Source organism: Talpa occidentalis, unplaced genomic scaffold (genome assembly GCF_014898055.3).
Source record: "Talpa occidentalis isolate TD23 unplaced genomic scaffold, MPIMG_talOcc4v2.1 talOcc4.12, whole genome shotgun sequence".
Classification (NCBI taxonomy): Eukaryota; Metazoa; Chordata; class Mammalia; order Eulipotyphla; family Talpidae; genus Talpa; species Talpa occidentalis.
Window position 1 is genome coordinate 73,800,703 of NW_023601212.1, and position 13,156 is coordinate 73,813,858.

The following is a 13,156-nucleotide window of genomic DNA, read 5'->3' on the forward strand; positions in this document are numbered from 1 at the left end:
TCCTCTTCAGCCCACTTTATTTGGGAGCAGGCGTAGGAAGGGGTCTAGGCCTGCTGTGCCCGTAATAGTGCCCGCACCTGGCCAATCTGCCAATCAACACTGGAGCGCGCCGTGCCACCCAGGGCAGCGTACTGCTCCACGCTGTGCCCATAGTCCCACACGTGGCTCACGTCACCTGAGAACAGGGGGCTGGGGAGAAAGGAGGAGATGAGCCAGGACAGCCAGGCCATCCTGGCCTTGGGGGGCCTGGGCTCACCTCCTGACAGGCAGCAGAGGCAGGGGAGGGGCCCGCACCTGATGGTCTGTAGTTCCTGCAGCGACAACTGGTTAAGGGCAACTCCCTTGGTCTCAGCCATGAACACAGCTTTCCCAGAGGCCTCGTGGGCTTGGCGGAACGGCATCTGGGGGCACCAGTGAGGAGGATGGCACTGACTCCTGCTTCCTCGCCACCCTGTTCTGTCTGTCCCTCCCTGATTACCACCCTTCTCTGTTTCTCTACCCTGCTGGGAGGACAATCCTTCCCTTTACCCCTCCACTTGACCACCCTGCACTTACCCCTTTGCGGACCAGGTAGTAGGCGAGGTCAGTGGCCAACATGTCAGGACTAAGAGCCTTTGCCATGTTCTCGCGGTGAATCTGGGGGAGCCCGGCAGTTATGTAATGAGTCCTGGGGTCCCTGGAGCCAGAAGCTGCCAGCTCCAAACCTTACCCTCCTCTTCAGCCGCATGCCATTTGCCTTGGTCAGATCCTGTCTGACCCTCCCTGTCCTGCTGTCTGTGCTCAAGCCATCTTTTTATAATTATTAATAATTTTTACTATGGGGTCGTCTTTATGTTTTCAAAGAGCCCTTATCTTTAGCATGTGCAGAATCACCTAGAAGATCCATTATAAATAAAAATCACTGGGTCCCTCCCCCAGTATCTGATTCAGTAGCTCTGGGAGTAGGGCCTAGAATTGCATTTCTGTCAAGTTCTCAGATGCTACTGATGCCACTGGCCTGGGAACCACACTTTGTGCAAGTCACTGCCTTAGAGACACGTTCTGAACTACTTAGGAATAAAATATGATGGGGATTTGCTCAAGAGTAGTGGGGGGAAGGTTGTGAGGAAAGCCATGAGTTGACTATTGCTGAGGTTGGGTGTTGATACAAAAGGGTTCATCACACATTCTCTTCACCTTTGTATACTGAAATTTCTCACAGTAAGTGATAAGAAAGAAATCTGGTCAGGCTAGCCGAGAGGACCACTTGCATCTAATCCACTGCCATTCTCCTGCTGCAGCTTACATTTTGCTCCTACACTGTTTCCCAGGGGCAAGTACATCCTCCTACCCCTGCCCTAGACCTTCTAGACCCACCTCCTTCCTGCCTCTCCAGATCACCCTCTTGGCATGCCCACCCCTGCTTAGGGTCCTGGGGGAGTAGAGGTGTGTCTTGCCTGCAGTGTGGAGATGACTCCAGTGGCTACCTGCAGCACAGCGCTCATGGTGTCGGATACTTCAAACACGGCTTCTTTGTCTTCCTGGGAGGCACATGGCGAGGGTAAGAGCACAGCATCCTGTCCCCCAGCATCCCTATGCCTTCCACTGGGAGCACTCAGCACCCCACACACCCCACATTAAGGAAAAGGAAAGAACTCTTGAGGTAGTCAAGGGATGGGGACACAGAAAATGAGGTGACAGTCTGCGGGGACTCTTCTGGGGTGCCAGGGCCCTGAAGACTGGTATGTGGTGTACATGCAGGTGAGTCGCTCACTCATGCCACAGTCTCAAACCTGTAAGTCCTTGTTGTAGGTGCTCGGAAGCCCCTTGAGTGTCATCAGGAGTCCAGCACACTGAAGAGCGAGTGAGAGTCAGAAGGCTGGACCTCAGAGCCCATCCTGAAGGTTCCCTCAGGACCTTCCAGGTCAGCCCAAAGGCCTCATCCCCACTCCCTGCTCTGCTTACCCGCCCAAACACACGCCCCGCCTTGCTCCGGATCAGTTCCAAGCTGTCAGGGTTTTTCTTCTGGGGCATCAGGCTACTTCCAGTGCTAGGGACAAGAAATACTGAGGCTGAAGGGGGTTCCCTGCCCCTGGTGGGTCTGTGGGTGGGAGCAGGGCAAGTCTAGCAACATAGAGTCCAGGTTTGCCCGCAAAGACCTATGGGAGGAAGGAAGCCATGCTGGTGGGGACAGAGGTGTGACCTTACCTATAGGCATCCGAGAGCTGCACAAAGCTGAATTCCTTGGTGCCATAGATGATGAGATCCTCAGCCATCTTGCTCAGGTGCGTCATGCACAATGAAGCCCAGAACAGGAACTCAGCTTGTGAGGGAGAGGGACAGCAGGCTTTTTGATTAGCAGGCCTTTCCTGCTCCTCACCCTGCCTGGAGAAGCTCCAGGTGCACCATACAAGGGGAGGGAGGAGGCTGAGAGGAGCTGGGGCAAGGGGCCAAAGTGGGGGGGCACAGTATAGGGCCTAGCCCTGGAGGACACAAAGGCTGGCCCTCAGGACTCACCCACAAAGTCTCGCTCACTAGTGGCATCCATGCTGTTGAGAGTGATGGCCCCGAAGTTCAGTTCTAGATGACGGGAAGGCAATAGGGCAGGGTTGGAGGGCAAGGAGGGATCTCCTCTACCCCAAACCAGGTCCAGTCACTCCCTCATGGCCTCCTTTCAAGGAGAAGGATTAGGGAGGGGCTCAAGGTAGGGAATGTCTCTTGTTTAGGTCCCAGGAGGGAGGGAGGAGCCAGGTCTCCCCATCACTACACACCCATGCAAAGATCCCTCCTTTGAGTCTCTAACCTCAGCGACCATTGGTAATAAGTGAAATTTTCACCCAGATGAGCTGTAAGCCCCTCCCTAGGTGTGTGTTTGCAAAGCCAGTGGATGCTGAGGGTGGTCTCCCCAAGGAGGAGGGCAGGGCACCTCACCTGTTCGGAGAAGCTCCCGGTCCACACCCAGAGGATTGCCTGCAATGGCCCCACTGAGGGGACAGGGGACTCTGAGTGACCAGGGGTCCTGGCAGGCAGGCCCTGGCACATCTACACATGCACACCGCAAGCAGAGCCCTCGCTGCCAGAGCCACGACCCGGTCAGCATGGTGCCAGGCCACTTGTCCGCGTGCAGGGAAAATAGCCTGTGCTCAGCGGGCTGGAGAGCTGTGGCCCTGCTGACTCACTTGCTAGCTTGGTTGCCCCATCACAGAGCAAGCTAGGGGTCCCCCTCATGTCCTTATAGGAAGAACTCTGGGCAGGGAGGCCAGTTCTCTGACTTTCTCTTCCTCTGTCCTTCCTAGATCCTTCTCTTCTCAAAGGGCCACACTAACTGTATGGCAGCAACCGCCCCCTTCCCCTCTGAACACTGAAGCCCCGCTCACCTCCCCAGGGGCATTACGTTGACCCGCTTCTGCACCTGCAGCAGCCTCTCAGAGTCTCTGGTCAGTGCCACGGCATGGCTGCGGGAAGCAAGAGGGTCAGGGCAGCCTGGGGCCCTCCCTCCATCACAGCCCCTACACCGCCCCCTGCCTCACCTCAGGATCCAGTGGCTCCAACGGATAGGCTGAGCCCTTTGCAGGTGTGTGTACCCTGGGAAGAGGACATCCCGTTCCCTGTAGGGGAAGAGTAGGGACAGGAGACCTGAAGGGCTCAGGAGAGTTATGTGAGGCCTGCCAGTGACACCCGGCACCATCTGGGCCTAGGACCCTCCAAGGAAGAGTAGAGCAGGCCTACCAAGGATCTGCCTGCCTGAGGAACCAAGTGACCTCTTGGAGACAAACACATTATAAAGGAAAGGACACTTGAATGGGCAAATGTGACTGGCCCAGCCTGGGGGCATCAAGGCCCAAGGCTTAACCAAGCCAAGTGTAGATGACATCCTCAGCTTGGGCCTCTGCCACCTAGCAGCTAATGTGGGCAGAGCCAAAGCAGGACAAGGCACACAGTGGCTCCCACCTAGCAGTGGGAAGCCAAACTGGTGAGCACAAGAGAAGTTCCTGAGGACCCCAGAAAAGCTGGGGGCACTTTAAAGTAGGCAGGGCAGAGGCAGCAGTGCTATGGGTGATAGTTCTGGCTTTTGTTTGTTAACAGTTTCATTGAGATGTAATTCCATCCAATTCACTCACTTCAGTAAACAGCTATCATCACATCAATCAATTTTAGAATATTTTCATCACACCACCCCCCAATAAAAACCCTGTACCCAATAGTAGTCACTCCCTAGTTCTTCTGGTACCCCCAGGATGATGGTTTTTATGCCCTTGTTTTCTCCCAAGTGGCGGGGTCTGTAAAACAGGGGTCATGGGGAGTTGGGGGAAGAGAAGGGCTGAACCCTGTCTCTGACACTAAAAAGGGGCTTCTCAGCAGTCAAGCCAAAGTTGAGGATGAGGCCAGCAGGAGGCAGCCTTTGGCTCTCTCCTTTGTCAACCATGTTGGGCAGGATTGGGGGTCTGAGGGTCAGGGGCACAGGCAGGCTGAGGAGTGACTCTGGCTGCCCCAGGCACAGCCAGCCTAGCCTCTTCCTCAGGCTTCAGGGCATCTGCCTAGTGCCTTCCCCTTCTGCCTGTGGTTCCTCAGAGGGTGAGCTTGCCTGGCCTGCTGGGTGAGGCTAGCATGGGGGCAGGGAGCACTCCTAGCTGCTTTACCTCACTTGATCCAGGAGTTCTGGGACACCCCTACTCCACATCTTGGTTCCCCTGCCCTCTTCATCCCTGGCATTTAGACTGCCTGTCCCAGGGGAGAGGAAACCCTGGCTGCTCTTGTGCCCTCTCTGGGTATCCCTGAAGCACTCACGCCTCTGCTCGATCCACCATGCTTTTGATGAGTTGCCGGAGGAGGGCAGAGAGCTCAGAACAGTTCTGCCTCATCCAAAGCCTCAGGTCTGTGACCACCTGTGGGGAGGAGAAGTCGGCACTAAGGGAGGTACCTTCCCTGAGAGCAAGGACAGTCACTGAGCCCTTACTCTGCCACCTGAGCTCCCCAACGTTAGGGAAGTACAGAGTCAGGGGTAGAGGGGAGGGGCTGGTGCTACCTGGTCGTTCCGACTCCGTCCTGTGTGTAGCTTCCCTGCCGTTTCTCCAATGAGCTCCTAGGGGTGAAGGGAGAGGCATGAGGTCAGGGTCTGTCTGCTCTGGGGCCCATAGAGTCTGCCCAGGCAGGGCCAAGTTCCTCCCCAGTCCAGTCACCCTCCCTTTTTCCCTAGGGCCCTACGGGTCTGCCCAAGTCTCTGCCATCTCTGCTGAGGTCTCCTGCTTTGAGGTCCTACCTGCAAAGTGCCAATGATGGTGTAACAGAATGATGGCACTTACACTCAAAGGGGCCTAGGGCAAGGTGGAGAGCTCCCCTCCACCTTGTGGGGGCAGAAGGGGGTCATACCTTTAGACGCCGTTCATTGGCTGTATGGATGTCCTCATCATTGGAGTTTAGTTTGAAGGTTCCCTGGGCCCATTCCTCAGCCACCTGCAGTAGATGGCAGCAACCCTGAGCTTAGGTGGACAGGCATCGGGAGCCTGAGGGCCCTTAACCTGGTCCCAACCCCACCTGGTCACTGACTAGCCCTGTGTAGGAGCTGAGTCCTGGGAGCACGCCACAGAAGGGGTCTATGCAGTCCCCACCCCCAAGGGAGCATCTCAGGCCTAGCACACTTCCACCCATGAGCCACTGGGCCATGGGGATGGTGGGGAGCATTAAAGGACAAGGAGAGATGGTCAGCACAGCACATGGTTAAAGGGGAATGACATATAAGGGAAAATAACAGGTTTGGGATAGTCTGCACCTGCACTTAGGAATTTGGTAGGAACCAGGGGCCATGGGAGGGGTTCTCGGGTGGGTCTTGAGGTGTGGTGAATACCTTGTCCAGGCCATTGAGTATCCGGTCCATCTCAACCTTGGTGAGGAGCCCTGCCTTTTCCAGGCCCCTGCTGTAGGCTTTGCTGCCCTGCACATCCACCTCCCACAGGTGCCGGTCGTAGGCGATGGATGAGTTGAACCTCTCCATGATGGGGTCCACAGCGCCCACAAACCGGCCACCCCATAACTTCCCACTCTGGCCAGGAGAGAAGGAGAGCAGAGCAATTAATCTCCCCCCACCCTCAGAACAGTGCCTCTCACAAAGGGCCCACAGGGAGAGTTATCAGGTCTCAGGGCAGTGGGGGTCAACAGGCAGGATTATTCTCTGAACAGATAAGGAACTGGAGGCTCAGAGAGAGTCAGCAGCTTGCCCAAAGTCACTCAGGGAGTGAATGTGGGAATGAGCTGGACACTGAAGTTAGGGTTCTTTCCCATCACATGCTGATGGAGGCAGGGTATAAGGCACTCCTGAGACCAGCAGAACCTCCAGACCTTTCCTGCCACTGACCAAAGTGAGAACTCACTCTGGAATTCATAGTTTCAAGCCTACAGCCTAAGATCCCACCCCCACCACCACTCTGGAGAGCACCTGCTATCACTAGCCCTTTAGGAGATCACTAGCTGACCCTCTGTCCCCCAGGAGCCAAGGGCAGAGGGATGAGACAGAGGCGCCTCTGTTTTGAAAGAGGGCATAGGCCAGGGCATGGAACAGATAGGGGAGGGGTACAGACATGTGGAAAGCAGTCCAAGTGTCTGGAGTGCCAAGGACTTAGTAGAGAATGCGCTGGGGTGAAGGTGGGCATGTTACTTCACTGGCATTTTTGCTGTGGCAGGAGGGGGAAGAAGGGGTTATAAGTGGCCACTGGGACCATATCTCTGCACGTCCCAGACCTCTGTTAGCCACCTGACTGTGGCATGTTCTATAACCTCAGGGTTACTCTGTAAAATAGGGATAGTAATAGCCTATCTGATAGAACTGTGAGCATTCAATTAAATAAAATAGGCTTAGTGCATACATAGCACAGTGCCTGGCTCTCGGCAGATTCTAGCTATTATTAAGGAGGGGTTGAGGGCTGCTGAACCCAGGGCGTGCCTTAGCTCCACTCCCAGTTCCTGTGTGCAGCATAGGGGCCTCCAGCATGCTCTGGCCCCAGACTGTGAGCTGATCCCTTCATGCCCAACAGCCTTGGTTGCCAGAGGACTCCGCCCTACGGAGGCAGCCTCCACCCTCAGCCTTTTGAGCTAGGTCTGCCTCTCTGCTGCCCATCAAGCCTAGACTTCCAGCAAAGCACCATGTAGGACCCTGTTCCTGACCACTGAAGCCAGGCCCAGCCAGGCAGGATCAAGAACCAGCCTTCCCCTCAGCCAGAGACCTGGCACTGCCTCCCCCAGCAGGCTCCTGCATAGGTTGGTAGTAATAACAACTACTTAACAAGCAGGGCTGCAGCCAGACCAATTAGTGCCAATCCACAGGATGGCCTGGGGCAAGCAGAGGTCACCTGGCACCCTGGTCTCCAGAAGGCAGCCTACTCTTTGTTGGGGCCAAGCTCCCACTCCACTGGCAACCTTAAAAGGACCCTAGGAGTATGTCAGAGTGAGGTGTCACTTGGACACTGAGGGGATGTGGAGGCCAGTGTGGGGTAGGGCACTGCTTAAAATCAGGGAACATTTGGGCCATAATGATTCCCTTGGGGTTTTGGGGCAGGGGCACTGGGTTGGGCTAAGATGAATGAGCAACCAATTTAGAATACACAAGGGAAATACCAGCTTTGTTACTGTTAGTATCACGAGCCAGCATTTACTGAGCACCTACCATTGCTTAGTCCTGTGCTAGGCATTCCACAAAAAACCTCCTAGAGTGCCTCTTATATCCTCCTAGGAGGTGGACACTGTTGCCTGATTTAACAAATGAGTGAAGAGGTTCAGGAGGTCGAGTGACTGCTTCAGAAACCAAGTCTGTTTGACTCCAAAGTCCAGGCTTTGCCCCCTGGCCCTCCACCATGATCCAAAAGCTAGCAGGGCAGGCATTCTTATCCCGGGTTTTTTTTTTTTTTTTCAGATGAACCAACTGAGGCCCAGAGAGAGAAAATGGCTTGCCAGCTAATGAGGGCCAGAAAGGACTGGAAGCCAGACCTCCTGCTTCCCAGGCTCAGAGTTCTCTTCATTGGCATCAAGCAAACAGCCCCTTTTACCTGAAGGGTTCAAAGGAATGACTTCATGATCCAGTACCTTACAGAGGAAGGCAGGTAGCTATTACTATCTCCATCTGCCAGATAAATCAACTGAGGCCCAAGGAAGGAAATCTGTGCCCCCAAGTCCTGTCACTCACTGATCAGGAAGCGCACCCAGGAGTCCTCTGACTCTAAGGATGAGAAGCCATTAGACAAGAAGCCACTGGACTCTGGGGCCACAGCACACGGTCCCCTACCACCTGGTTCTTTCCCCAGGCCAGTCTCGGGGACTCTGCTACACACTGGGACAGTTGTGACAGCAGGAGAAGGTGCACAGAGTAAGGCTTGACAGGGGGCCAGGGGGAGGGAATGAAGAGGTGCCTTTGCCATCTCAAGGACTGTCAGAGCAGTGTGGGCTGGCCAATTTGACCAGGACCACCTCGGGGCGCCCTAGAGGGGACTTAAGGGAGAGCAGACAGTGATGGGGACGCCTGGGAGTCCAGGCAAACCTGGCAGGTGCGCCCTGCAGCCAGGGAGGGTAATTATCAGGAGGATGATCAGCGGCAGGTCTGGCACGGGGAGATCTCGTGCGCAGGTCACGGCCTCGGCCGGCCCCAGGGCACCCCCCCCCCCCTCGCTTGGAGGCTCAGAGGACCGCGTCCCCTGGGTCCCACTCACCTCCGAGGCCATGTTGGGCGGTTCCTAGTCGTCTGGGAGCCTCGGTCCTCCGGGTCTGGAAGACAAGACCGGACTGACGACCTCCTAGCCGCGGAGTTTCCCGGGCGGGGACGCTAGGGGCCCGGGCACCGCCGGGCGCAGCCGTGGGCAGGCGGACGTGGGCAGCGCCCAGCGCGTGCGCGTGTCCGGCGTCCACTGTTCCCGCCCGTCCGCCCGTCCGCGGTGGCCGCGCACTCACCGCCTCCTGGCAGCGCCGTCGGGCTCTCGCGCTCGCTCGCCGGGCTTTTCTGGCCAGGATCGCGTCGGCAGCAGCCAGCCCGGCCCTGGCCCGCCTCCCGCGCCCGCCGCGCCAATCCCGGCGTCCCGGCGAGGTGGGTGTTGCCTCCGCCGCCCACCCCCGGCACTGGGCGGGGCGCACGGGCCTGGCTGGGGGCTGGGCGACCCCAGGGCCTGGCGAGGGGCAAGGAGGGTGGGTGGTGCCCGAGTGACTGCTCGGGAGGCAGATGCTCTGGGGATTGGAGACCTGGGTTGGGGGAAGAGGCGAAGAGGGCCAGGGGCTCCCAGATGGGAGCGGGGAGAAGATTTGGTGGAAGTGGGTTGGGACAAGATTGTGAAGGGCTTTGAATATCAGGGGAGAGAGCTTGGTCTTGAACCTGTAGGTCTTAGAGAGTCAACAGATTTTAAAATCAGGGAACCATTTTTGTTGTTTGTTTTAGGAAGATATAGTTGACAATAGTTATAAGAAAGAAGAGACCAGTGGTTGGGATGCTTGTGGGTTGAAGGTTTTTAGTGGATTTACCTAAAGAGTGGATTTACCTGGAGCTCCCAGGCTGCTTCAAATCTTATGAAAAGATTTTTCATGCTCCTGGAATGACTTTCTCTCACGGTTTGCTGTGCTACCTCCCAGTCATCCATCAGTATTCAAGGATCCTCAATGTCAGGGAGATTCCTGATGATCCAGGTGTCCAGCCCAGGCATCCAGTGGGACCCTGGCAGTCTTTGAATTGGGGGCACTGTAGTTGTGACTTCTGGATCTTCTTCCCAGCCCAACTGGGACCTCCTTGGTAGCAAGGCCTTACTTTGTCTACATTGTCTCCTACCCGTCTCCTGTCTTATTCCATAGAAGCCTGAGAACTGGACTACAGCAAGCCACAGACAAGGTGTGGGTAGACAGGGAAGCCTGTGAGACCACCCGTAAGTGACATAGCCCAAAAACTGGATTTATGGCAAAGACCCTGGGAACTACCGGTTAGTGTCAGAGGGCTACTGTTAGTGTCTGGGAGTCCAAGCGTGAAAGCCAGTAGTACTCTACAAATATGAGGTCACATTCCTTAACATACAGCAACATACAGGGGCCAAACCTTTGGCAAATAAATTGAGGTTGGAAAGGGGGTTGGGGAAGATGTTTGAGGACAGGCCTCTAACCACAACACCTAACATGGTGCCAGGTTCTGTGCTAACGCCTATATATGGTTACTCTCATTTCATCTTCACACAGTCCTGTTTACAGATGAAGAAACTGAAGCTCTAACTAGGGGTTTGAAGGAGATAGTTTGGCTACCCACACTGCACCACATGACAGAAGAGAAACTGTTGCCCCAGGTTTGCCTGCAGCAAATAGCCTGCTTGGCTAGTATGTACACCAATGCAGAATCCGAAAAAGATAACTCAGGAGAAGGAGAAAGACAAGGACACAACATTAAGGCTTGTGAAGAAAAAACAAAAAACAAGCCAGAGAAGCCAAAGGAGCCTGAAGCTAAGGGCCTGACAATAGACACAAAAATGGACATGAGCCTTGATCTTGAGAAAATGTCCTTGGTATTGTACTCATGGGAGCTCAGTAGCCAAGCTGTTTCTGAAAAAGTTGAGGCCATGAAAAAACTCAGGGAAGCTGAGAGAAGCTCAGAGAAGTGTCTGTCAGTGTTCAGTCTGTTAGCAGTACAATGAATAGGGCAGGGGGAATAGGTCATTTCTCACAAACAGGAGCCCACCCTCTGCTACCAATAGATCATAGAGGGATCAGAAAAGGGATCTGAAGGGTGATTATCTCAGGCAACACTTACTCCAATAAACAGTCTAGCAATTTCTCCCCCAAGTAGGAGGTCTAGACGGATCCTGAGGTTGGTATGGAAGCGTGACTGGAAGGAAGACAGAGCTTCCTCTGGGCCACCATGGGGAACAATTTCAGGTTCCTTATTATCCTCATTCTCAGGAACGTGTTTGATCATATCAAACCCAGTTCCCCTTCAGATTGCCAGGAAGGGGCTTCTGGGGCTTCGGGATGGGATGAGTTCATACCCAGAGATTACGAGGGTTCTCTGAATCCTACAATGCAACAGAAATGGTAGCTGGGATTGGATGAATTCTTAAGCCTTAATTTAAAAGATAGGCACCCAAATCCCATTGCCAGGAGACTAGAACTACAAGATAGGCTAAGGAAATTCTTCAAGCTGGAGGAAAGTTACATCAGATAGAGCTTGAATCTACAGAAAGAAACGAAGAACACCAGAAATGGCGCTTATACATAGAAGATATTTTCTGTCTTGATTTCTTTAAAGATGCATGAAAATTTAAGCTAAATATAATAACAAGGTATTGTTAGTTTTATAACAAAGTGGAGGAGGATACTAATGGAATTATGCTGTTGTTAGTTTCTTATACATGAACAGGTGTACTATTAATTCAGGACAAATTAGCATGTTAAGGATTCATGTTCTAATCCTTAGGCTAGTCACACACACAAAAGGTATATATCCAAAAACTCAATAGAGGTGAGAAAATGGAATACTAAAATATTCTGAATCCAAAAAAGGTCAAGAATGAAGGATATAATTGCAGATAGGGAAAAATGAGCAAGATGATGGGTTTAAACAGCAATATTAATAATTACATTAAATTCTTTGTGCCTGGGCAAGGTTTTGAAAATACTATTTCTGTGGGCAACTTGGAAAGGAATTTGTTACAGTGATGCTGAAACATGGGAAAAAGGGAAAGGAGGCAGCAGATGAGAAAGAGCACAAGACCGAGCCAGAGGCCAAGAAGAATCAGGTGGGGGGAAAAGAAAAACAAAAAAGAGGCTGCAGGAGAGGGACCATTCCTTATGAGAATTCCTGGTTCAGGAAACCTCACCTAGTGGCAAATCAGCCACCATCAAGGTCTGCTCCTGGAATGCGGATGGGCTTCCAGCCTGGGTTAAGAGGAAAGGTCTAGATTAGGTATGGGAAGAAGCTCCAGATGGACTGTGCCTCCAAATGCTCAGAGAACAAACTACCAAATGAACTTTAAGAGCTACCTGGAGTATAACTTAGCAACAAAAAGAAATGAATTAATGATACTAACAAGAAAATGGGTGACTCTCCAGAAGATTTGCAAATAGCTATTGAAGGGTGAATGTTTAAATATTTTCAAATGTTAAAAAGTGCTCACAGTCTCACTGTTAAAATCCTCACTGTGTGTATGTGTGTGTGTGTGTGTGTATGATGTATATATCAGCTTAATCGAGAGACAATTGGTATACAATAATATCCAAATATTTAAAGTGTACAGTTTAATATGTTTGGACTTATACATACTCCCATGAAACCGCATCATAACTGAGAGAGTGAATGTACCAAAAGTTTCCTTGTGCCTCATGTTTCCTTATAATCCCTTCCTCCTCCTTCTCCCCAACCAAGAAAACATGCTTTTTGTGACCATAGATTAGTTTACAACACACATAGATACATGTATATATGTATACACACTCATATATACATACTTATATCTGATGAGGGGCTTATTATCAAAATTAATACTTTTACTCTAAAAATAGCTGTTTAGAGGGAAAAAACAATCCATAGACTGGGGCAATAAACAACATAACAATAATAACTAATATTTCCTGAGCTCTGTGTATGCCAGGTGCATGCTAAACATCTTATATTTTGCTTACCTCCTCAAATCCTCCCAACCATCCCTTGTTATCAATGCTACAGTTACTTCCATTCTACTGACAAATATACTGAGTCAGGGACAGAGTTAAGTCATTTGTCTAAGGACACTAAGCTTTGAAGTCTCTGGGCTGGGAATTGAACCCCAGCAATCTGCCCACACTTTTGTCATGTGCAAGGCACCAATAATGACTCTGTGTGGAGCAATCCAAGAGATTGATTTATAGCAATTAATTACTCAAGGGATCAATTTTTTTTTAAGATTTATTTATTTATTTATACAAGCACTGGTCACAGTCAGAAGCGCGGGAGGGTGAGAGAATTCACCAGAGCCAGAGCAGGGAACAGAACAGGCAGACTGACGAAATACACTGCTGAGGGGAGCAGCGGGCATGACAGGAGAGGTCTGCGCGCCATGTGGGACCCTCGCCTGGCAGTCAGGGATTGAACTGGCTTTGCAGAGGCTGCAGGCAGCTTCATAGACGAGCGCTCAACCGCTGCACCACAGGGAGGCCCTCAAGCGAACAATTTAACAAATGGCTGATACAATCACTA

At 52.5% G+C, this 13,156-nt stretch overlaps 1 protein-coding gene across 1 annotated transcript; it reads right to left on the minus strand.

The window, feature by feature from the left end:
* Positions 1-8,956, minus strand: ASL (argininosuccinate lyase). Its single transcript, XM_037506776.2, has 17 exons — positions 8,911-8,956; positions 8,673-8,727; positions 5,825-6,019; positions 5,350-5,433; positions 5,006-5,062; positions 4,768-4,865; positions 3,510-3,587; positions 3,357-3,434; positions 2,911-2,963; positions 2,497-2,559; positions 2,188-2,302; positions 1,945-2,029; positions 1,773-1,832; positions 1,437-1,520; positions 556-636; positions 295-401; positions 1-189 (listed from the first exon to the last, which is right to left on the minus strand). The coding sequence occupies exons 2-17, from the start codon at positions 8,682-8,684 to the stop codon at positions 45-47; spliced, it is 1,395 nt and encodes a 464-aa protein (XP_037362673.1). The 5' UTR covers positions 8,685-8,727; positions 8,911-8,956; the 3' UTR covers positions 1-44.
* Between the last annotated feature and the right edge of the window lie 4,200 nt (positions 8,957-13,156).

Excerpts from the sequence above, each read along its gene's own strand:
- ASL (XM_037506776.2), bottom strand. Across the intron at positions 2,560-2,910 it reads CCGGGAGCTTCTCCGAACAG|AACTGAACTTCGGGGCCATC; the intron begins GTGAGGTGCCCT and ends CCCGTCATCTAG. Across the intron at positions 190-294 it reads CAGGAACTACAGACCATCAG|CCCCCTGTTCTCAGGTGACG; the intron begins GTGCGGGCCCCT and ends CTTTCTCCCCAG.